This window comes from Phragmites australis, chromosome 11, assembly GCF_958298935.1.
Source record: "Phragmites australis chromosome 11, lpPhrAust1.1, whole genome shotgun sequence".
NCBI lineage: Eukaryota > Viridiplantae > Streptophyta > Magnoliopsida > Poales > Poaceae > Phragmites > Phragmites australis.
Window position 1 is genome coordinate 10,296,437 of NC_084931.1, and position 9,461 is coordinate 10,305,897.

Consider the following 9,461-nt stretch of genomic DNA (forward strand, 5'->3'; position numbering starts at 1 on the left):
TAGTTGTTACAGCAGAAAGGCAAGGCGCAGGGACCCACCACATTCACACATTTACAATGCCTACGGTGCGCATAGTGACGCCATACAAACATCAGCGTGGCAATGTAAATGCTGCTCAAAAGTTATAGTCTAAGATATTAGGAAATTAAAATAGCCATGTTCTGAAAATGTGTGCTATAATACTATCAAAATTCAGAACTAGTGCTATACTAGTATACTGCTATCAAAAATTTAGAATTCACAATTGGTAGTGCTAGTGATAATTGAAGTGCCACCAGCCTACCAAAACTAGTGTACCATATGGTATTGAGCAATACTATATAAGTGCTAAAACAGAGAAGAGAGAAGAGAACATAGAACAATTAGTTAGCTAAGGAGTAAGGACTTAAGGGGCAGGCAGGGCGATGGTGGCGCATGGAGAGATCTTGGTGTCAGTGGAGGATGGGGTGAATAGCACATGGTCACGAGCGGTGGACAACGAGGAGCACGAGCAATGACCGGCCCTCAGTATCGGTGCATAGTGTGGGATCACAGGCGGCTGTCGGCAAGGAGCACGGTCAGCAGACGGCTCTCGATCTTGGTGGCGAGGAGCACAAGCGGCGAATGGCTCTCGGTATGGCGCCCGCCACCGCAAAATTATTTACCATAGGATGACGTAGCGGCGCCACAGGGACGCCACTCCAATATGGCGGACGCCATACGCGCTCACGCCGTTGCGTCGGCATGACAAGACATGAATTTCCGCCACGCCAATATGGCAACGATATAGTGATGTCATGACAATTATGATCAGATCATGTATATTGTACTTTTTTTCTTTTATGAGTTTTTCTTATAAAGATTTCTCATATGATATTTTTTTAATGAGCAATATCAATACAAACAATCATATATACCTCACATTTTCTTCTAATTTTTTTCACTAAATTTTAAAGAAGTTTTTTTATGGCATATTACAATTACATTTTCTTCTCATATTTTTTCCAATTTTTCACGTCAGTGTTGGTTTTTGCCGAAAACCACATAAGGGTAGACTCAGGGCCTCACTGTCACGCTTAACATACTTTTCTTGCAGATTAGTTGCATTTTTTTTTCTCTTCTTCGACATCAAATCTGGAAAATATTGAATATGGCATTTTGCAAAATAAGAAACAGAACAAAAACCAGTCCGCTATCACTAAGTGTCCAGGTAATAGTTTTGTTGTACAATCAGCTTCTCAAACCCTGGTTCATACTTTGTCGGTTACATTTATCCACCATAACAAAGAAACATGGCTTGAGGAAATTGCTCAAGTATAAATGATCGATATTAACTAGCCGACATAATCCACAGTTCAACACAGGTGCAGTAATAGCCTTATAAATATACTCGAAGAAAACTATGTTCTTCATAGGAGATAACAAATGTCGACATACAAATGTAGCCATATACACGACGAGATCTCACAATTTCAATAAAACTTCCAACATCTTCTGCGCAGCGGAATTCTCTGCATCCTTTACCCTTGAAATAGGATCGCCAATTGTTACAAATGTACCCCTTTGGGTTTCAACCTGAACAGAGCACACAAACTTCCTCTCATGTGCGGGGCCATTTTCTTTCTCTAACCTGAAAAGCAATCCGATGATTTACCAATTCATTAGCATGCAGAGGTAATCTACAGAAGATTTGCCAATTCACTTAAGCTTTTGCTGTTTTTACTATGCTACTAGGTGGCTTAATGACATGTGGGTCCAGATCAAGTTTAAAAAAAAACAGTTTCAGCAACCCTGACCTGGGTTGGTAGCGGCGGTCCGGTAGAAGACCAGCTCACCAGAATAGTTCGCCACCTCGACATTACATGTTTGTTACTTAGTTTTAAATTTAATAGAAATGCACTGCCATACTGGTTACCACTAGGATCCATAAATTCAAATTCGAAATGTTGTCTGGAAACCTTAATCCTGATAGCTTCCTGTATTTCCATTGCCAGTAAAACTTGAAACCTTGAAACCCTGGTGCAGCATTGCACCTATTCTTCAATGGCATATAAGATAATTTCCTTATACTGGTATATAACAATTGCATTGGAAATACTGAACTTTCAACTCCAGATCAAATAACAGAAATTAAAAAAGAAGTTTCACACAGGCCGTTGACCATACCAAGCAAATGTGGTATGGGAAGTTGAGATTCAACACTTGGCTATCATGTCATATAAAACCATCCAAACGTAATTGCATAGAAAACGAAATCAAGCAAGGCACAAACTACCCTCCCTCACATTTCACACAGTGGTCCACATGAATGAAGTCAGAGAAAAAAAAAATCTCATGCTACCAAATGTTGTCCTGATGCTCAATCTGCCATAAAGTAATGAAGGCTTCCTTGCATGCTGTCACTTTCCAAAGGCTGTGAGACGCTTGTGAAATCAGGTACAGAAAGACAACTTTGCCGTTGTCACTAAGTCAGCGGCAAAAGAAAATAAAGAAAAACGATGAGTGGGTCCGCCCTGTTAGTAACAATCTCCCTTTGTTCTATGCTCCTGCTCACTCTCTCAATCTCCTACAACTCCTCTGGCAAAACCCAGTGCTAATTCATCCAAAAGCAAACGCCATCACAGCGTCATCATGTACACCACACGTGGTGAAAATGAATAGCAGTACTCCAGAGGGACCAGAACAAACCAACCAAATAATCAACAAGCTTAATTAAACTAGAAATTTTATAATATGGTACCAAATAAAATTTGAATCCAAACATCATTTGAACTTTCAGGACTGGTAGGTCACCAAACATCGAGTGCGCGTGCGCACATCATTCAGTCGGCCAGACACAATAGGCTCATGGAGCTGGCAACATGGGGCAGCAGTAAAGAAATCAAAACTACATATTTAGGGACAACATTCGGTAGCATATGCAAAACTTTTTCAGATTTCATTCATATGGGACCACTGTACAGTGTACGCAATGTGAGGAAGGACAGTTCGTGCCTTGCTTGCTTCTGTTTGCAATTCCATTATGTTTGGATGGTGGTTTTAGATGACATGATATTGGTTTTCTCCCTCTCCCTTCCTCTCCCCCCTGTCCCTCTCCCTCTCCGTGTATGTATCGTTGTTGACTGTGTGTTGGACTCAAGGAGTATTGCAGGAAAGATACAGCTAATAAAAAGGTAAAATAGAACTACAAATTGACTAAAAGAGTCAAGAACCTTACTTAAAGATGGGTTTTGGCCAATGCTTCCTGATGCACTGCTCATTAAGTTTCTGCTTGCACTCCCTCAGCTCTCCAATCTCATCCCCCAATCCATTGCCAACCCTGGTTGTCAACACTTGCTGGTTTGCACCACCCACAAGCTTGCCTAATGCATCTCGTGCAGCATTGAGCTTAGCGATTACCTTCTGCCCCGAGGAGCCAATCCCAACCAGCTCCCCACTAACAAATACATTTACCACCGTCATCCCACCCTTCTGCCATGTCTTGAATTGTGCAACCTTCCCATGTTTCTGGCATAACTCATGCAACGCAGTCACAGGTTGCTCATCTATTGTTTCTGCTGTGATAATTGGCTCAAAAAGCCACCTCGTAACCTGAATAATACAAGCAAGCCATAATCATACAGTAAAGCTATCATTAGCGCCGCTGGCTAATCCAAGTAAACTACCCTCTCTATTCATAAATATGTTGTCTTACAGAGCACAAAGACAATATTCTTAGTAAAACTATAGGTAACAGTATGTCAAACTAGGCATACAAAAATATTATTAGCATATTTTCAATAAAAAATAAGATTTCTATTTTAGAATGAACTACATATAGTTTGACCAAATTATACTTTTAAAATAAGTTTTCACAAATACACATTCTTTGGCATACCTATTGCAAAACTAAACTTTTAATGAATTCTCATTCCAGTCAACCCACTCTGACCAATCAGGCACACTTGTAAGGGACACATGGCCATTTTTACCAGTTATCATGCATGCCACACAGCCAAAGTAATACCTCGCCATCAAAACGGTGTGGCACCGAGGATGACTAAAATTCATGGGCGCCTCCACTGCTACCTTCAACATGTTAACCAGGAGGTCATACGCTAATGCATCTAGTAAATGTGGTGTAAGAATTACTGTGTGTAGCTTGCAGGTGGGTATGATTGATCAGAGTATATTGACTGGAACAGGAATTGGTCAGAAGTGTGGCTTTGCAATAGGTATGTCATAAAACATGTAGTTTTGTTAAAACTTCACCTGAAGTATAGCTTTGTAAATATGTTTGATTAAAATTAAAAGACAAACTTGCTTTCTAGTTTCTACAGCCTATGATAATGTCCAAACAGAATGAATAAAACATAACTAATGGATAAAATAACCTTCCAGAGCTTCTCAAGGTCAAATTTGCAATCAACGTAGACAGCAGCAGTGATGGCCTCAACAATATCTGCTAGCACCTTGGGAGCTTTAACAATATTACCACCAAAGGGTACAGTGCCAAGATCATCCTCTGGTTCTTGCTTCACTGACTCAATAAATTGGCCTACCTGCATCATGAATGGTATAACCAGTAAAAAAAACAAAAATCATCAAAACGGTCTGCCAAATATCTGCATCTCACGAAGAAAATATCGAGTGGATATGATGTACTCAGACCACAACATTTAAAAACAGAGGGCGTGTTATGTACTAGAATCAAAAGTGAGCAATACATCTCTAGGAAAAAAATGTTGATAAAAAAGCATCACATTGCTTCAGAAAGATGAAAACTTAAGAATTAGACTAAGTTTAAGATGTTTAAGAGGTCAGAAATAAAGGTGAGCAACCCACATCACATTCTCGGTAGGAAGGAGCCACTTGTTGTCATGAGCCAATATCAAACTTCACTATAGGTGCAACAGTAGATAATAACTACTACCTCTGTTCTCAAATAGATGTCGTTTTAGAATACGTGCAGTCAAACTTTAAAAACTTTGAGCATTAATACACACAAAATACTAGGATTCGACACATGCAATGATACAAAAATATGACTAGGCATTTTTACCATGTAGCTAACCATGACCGGTCCCAAAGCCAACAGATAGCGCGAACAACAGATCGATCATGAGAAATACGTGATTCCGGTGGATGCCATCTATCAGTTGATATTTCCAGAACCATATCCCCCCGCGCGACCAATCCCCTGGTCGCCGATGGAAACCCCACGACCAGCAAGGGCTGATCGCGGGACATGTACTCACCTAACCAGTCTAATCACATTTAATGCCATCCACTCATATATTTTCCTTCCCTAGACACCCTTTCGACGGGCGAGCTCGTAGGCCAGTGTAGAGACGGTGTCACCCGTCCCGTAGCATTAAATACTACAAGATGACCTGGCAGGCGAGTGTGACGAGCTTGCAGCAGGCGTGACGGTGTTTGGCTGATGGAACAGGGTGTGCAGGACGACCAGGACGGGCCAGGCATGCCCACCCCCTGTAATGATAACCTAGGAGTAGCTGTTTTCGTCATGTATAGGGCAACCACAATTTTTGGCACTGTCTGATTGTACTCAGACGGTACACCTCGCCTCCTACTATATAAAGGGGAGAGGACCGGGCTTGTAAGAGGACACTCTGGATAAGTTCATCCAACTAATAAGAAAATACACAGAACGTAGGATTATTATTTCGAAGGAGACCTGAACCTAGATAAACTCTGGTGTTCTTGAGTTCCTTCGACATACACACCAACAACCACCAGAAACACTGATCACGCACCCATTGTCCGACATACCCCAGATACATTGTCAGGGATTAACCCTCGACAAGTGGATTCACTATGAAAAATACTTTCATATAATCATATGTTTAATAAATTTCATTAAGAAATAATTTAAAAAGATAATTTTAAAACATATATATTGGAGATCGTGTCGATGTCCTAAACGACAGGTGAAAAAGAACGAAGGTAGTAATACTGAAAGAAAATGCCCCCACAATACTTTCTCTTTTCTATCATATACTATGAAATCTATAACCAACATTTTTGTCGTGGAACAACATATAATCATTTTCTAAAGTGACAACATGGGAACTGCTAACAGTTCCATCGAGAGAAAAACAGCAGGGTGATGCTACCAGGGATTTCAATTCTGGCTTTAAATTCTTTCATGATCGTTAGGAATGAAATTGGTAAATTCCAGAAATTTTGTTCCGTATTTTGTTCAAATGGTTTGATCTTGTTAACTACCATACTATTTAGTGCAACACAAAATCCAAGTTTCTGGCTCAGTGGTAAGATTGCACCCACGCTTGTTTGATGGCCTGTGTTTGAAACCCAAGCGCTCCATATTTTCATTTTCTCCCATTGAGGTTGTGGGAACCACCTAGGGGCCAAAGAAAATCACATAAAAATAGAAGCTGAGAGTTGGATCCAATATGGGGACGTTTCTTTAGCACGTATGGTGGTCTAGAACAAAGCTAAGAAGTCATTTGTGGTCTGTAATGGAGTGTTTTACCGTTTTATCTAGATAACATTAAAAAAGTTCAAATTCAGACATTTTTTGACCGAAAGCATTTTTCTCGTTCAAGGCCAGAACTCACGAAATTTTGGTAAAATTCCACCGAAACTAAAATCCCTGGATTGATGGGATACCATCAAATTTGTTGTATATTTCTCATCAGTGTCAGCCACTGATTCAGAGTTTTGGGAAACAATCTCTGCCACTCCTGTGTTAGTTCAAGACATCAGCTTCTCATTGAGAGGCTTCATATTGAAAAGTGAAGGTTACTACCACTACGCCCTCAGTGTGCCATTTTGTGGTACTGCTCACTTGCTCAGGGAATATGAACAAATTTCAGTTACAACAATAAAATGAGTATTTAAGCAAACACCTAAAAGTACACTGGTGGGTTTTCAGAGCACAAGAGGCATAAAACAAGAGCACATTTTAGTTATTGTATATTATCGTTACTTGGTTCAGCTTATTATGTACCCATCTGGCAACCACATACCACGTATGAGCTAAGGAGCTAATTGCATATAACCAGCATATTTGGCAGCGAATTGCTTATAGTCTTTGGGATTACCTCGTATCACGACCTGCCATTTTGTTTGTAAGGAAGGTAGTACAAGTTTAGTCTGTCTGGTTAGAAATCAATACACAGGGGAGGTCAGGAGATTGAAGCTCCCAAAAAGAGATTGTGCACCTTAATTTAACCTCTGCCTTCACAAAAACCACAGTTTTCCATTGCAAAAAGAGAAAAAGAAAAGCAAAAGCAGCAACCATGGCAATTATATTAATGACAGCGAAAGCAATTCCTACAGGAATAACAGAAGTTTGTTACTACGGATGCCAATTCAGAGAATTGCTAAATATAGAATCTACAAAAATATGACTAGGCATTTTTACCATGTAGCTAACCATGACCGGTCCCAAAGCCAACCGATAGCGCGAACAACAGATCGACCATGAGAAATACGTGATTCCGGCGCGACGAATCATAAATAAAAAGTAAGCGATCCCAAAATACTACGGAGGTTCCTACTTCCGGAGCAGTGGAGGACGGTTATGCACTTACAAGGAGGTCGAGGCGGGGGCAGTTGCGGCGGAGCAGCGGGTAGAGGTCGTGGCGAACGGCGACGCGCGCGAGCTTCTCAGTGGAGATGTTGGCGGCACGGAGCGTGGAGAGCGCGCCGGGGCCGAGGGTTGGGTTGGTGAGGAAGAGGAAGTTGGAGAAGGCGAGACCGAGCGCGGCGTCCCCGACGAACTCGAGCCGCTGGTAGGACGCCACGGCGGCGCCGCCGTCGGTGAAGGACTGGTGCGTGAGCGCCTCCTCCAGCAGGGCGCGGTCGCGGAACTGGTACCGTAGCAGGCGCTCGACGCGCGCCGCGGCCTCCTCGCGGTCCGCCACGAAACCCGGCAGCGGCAGAGCCACCGGGTTGTCCGGCGCCGGCGGGCCGCGCTTCCGGGGGTTGTGCGGCTTCATCAACCACCGGTGGCGTGCGGCGCGGGGTTTGGGTTTGGGGGTTTTGCAGGTGGGGGGGGGGGGTCTGCTGTGCGTGCGTCGGATGGAAATCGGGAACGACGGGGGAGGAGAAATTTGAGGGACTCGGTGTGGATCGCACAGCCTTTTGCCGCAGATGGAGGAAGCACTGAGAGCAAGAACAACAGGCCAAATCACTAGTCACTAGGACTCAAAACGGTCGAAAACGATTAGAAAGGCCTAAAACCGTTTTCAGTTTTATATTTTTTTTTAAATATCGAAAACAATATAATTGAAAACGAATACGGTATTGGTATTACAGAAATATCAGAAACGATGATGACAGACAAAAAATATGACAGTATCAATCGAAAATCGATAATTCATAACCGATATACCGATTTGTAGCTCATAAACCATATATCTCATATGACAAGATCGATGAAGTCACACATCATGGCATAATGACAATACGAGTTAAAACACATCTCATATGAATATATGATAAAGGGCAAGTCACATTTAATATGATAAACATAAATCCATGATACATACAAATATACGGGGACAAATTCTAATGTTAAACATAAGTTCATAGTTCACATCTCACATCTCACAAGTGATAAGTCACATACGTCATACAGACATACCCATAGATATAGACACAGAATGAAGTCTGAACCAAAATGATATAGTTTGATGGTCACACATGAAGTTTAAACAGCTAAATCAAAAGGACACATAAACATAGAAATAGTTTCACAGAATGATAGTTGACATAGCATCGGTAGCGTTGGGCTTGGGACTCAGCAATCAGGAGCCATGAGAGGTCAAGAGGCTGGTGACGGCGTTGGGCTTGGGCTTGGGCCGATCCGATTGGGAGATGGGTTGGACCGATGGGGTGGCGTCACCTAGGCCCTGCGAGGCTGGAATTAGTTATGGGTATTTGGTAATTATCGGCAGAAATTGCCAGCTACAAACGGAAATATTCGGAAACTGTCGTGTTGGGGATCATCTCTCGCCACCCCCTAGCTCGAAGGGAACCGCGAAGTCTACTGGAGATGCTACGTGATAGCTGTCGTGCTGTTGCAGGAGTTCGTCCGTCAGCCGCGAAGATCAGGGAGCGAAGTTGGTCGAAGGGTGCGGGCGTCCCTGCGCCTTCAGGTCCCCGAACCGGCGAAGACGAAGGCTAATCGACTTCGATTGTCGAGCGAAGCCCCGGTTCGCATCCTGCATCTTTTGGGACGGGCGAAGGCACGACCTGACCTTCGTCGGGGGGCGAAGGCTACCCGGAATGTGACTGGGCGAAGAAGGCTTCGACACCCTACGGATGGATAGCCAGCTCGACAATGGGCTCGACTACAGTTGTCCTGGGTACTGTTGTGATTATAAGATCATGCTCATTTGTACTATATTACCTCCGGATATTCCAGGAATGTAGCAGGTTAGGGGGTAAGATATGTAAACGGGACCCGTGATCGTCGAGTACGGGCTATAAATAGAGCCACAGTGTAACCG

The 9,461-nt window shown here is 42.8% G+C and overlaps 1 protein-coding gene across 1 annotated transcript; it reads right to left on the minus strand.

The window, feature by feature from the left end:
- Window positions 1–1,193: 1,193 nt before the first annotated feature.
- LOC133885399 (ribonuclease 3-like protein 2) lies at window positions 1,194–8,124 on the minus strand. The gene is made up of 4 exons (XM_062325111.1): window positions 7,539–8,124; window positions 4,353–4,520; window positions 3,197–3,570; window positions 1,194–1,609 (listed from the first exon to the last, which is right to left on the minus strand). The coding sequence occupies exons 1-4, from the start codon at window positions 7,944–7,946 to the stop codon at window positions 1,444–1,446; spliced, it is 1,116 nt and encodes a 371-aa protein (XP_062181095.1). The 5' UTR covers window positions 7,947–8,124; the 3' UTR covers window positions 1,194–1,443.
- Window positions 8,125–9,461: the final 1,337 nt, after the last annotated feature.

Coding starts and splice junctions, on each gene's coding strand:
- LOC133885399 (XM_062325111.1), bottom strand. CDS start 7,946: ATGAAGCCGCACAACCCCCGGAAGCGCGGCCCGCCGGCGCCGGACAAC. Junction 4,521..7,538: donor GCCCCCGCCTCGACCTCCTT/GTAAGTGCATAA, acceptor TTCATGATGCAG/GTAGGCCAATTTATTGAGTC. Junction 3,571..4,352: donor ACCTTGAGAAGCTCTGGAAG/GTTATTTTATCC, acceptor TGTATTATTCAG/GTTACGAGGTGGCTTTTTGA.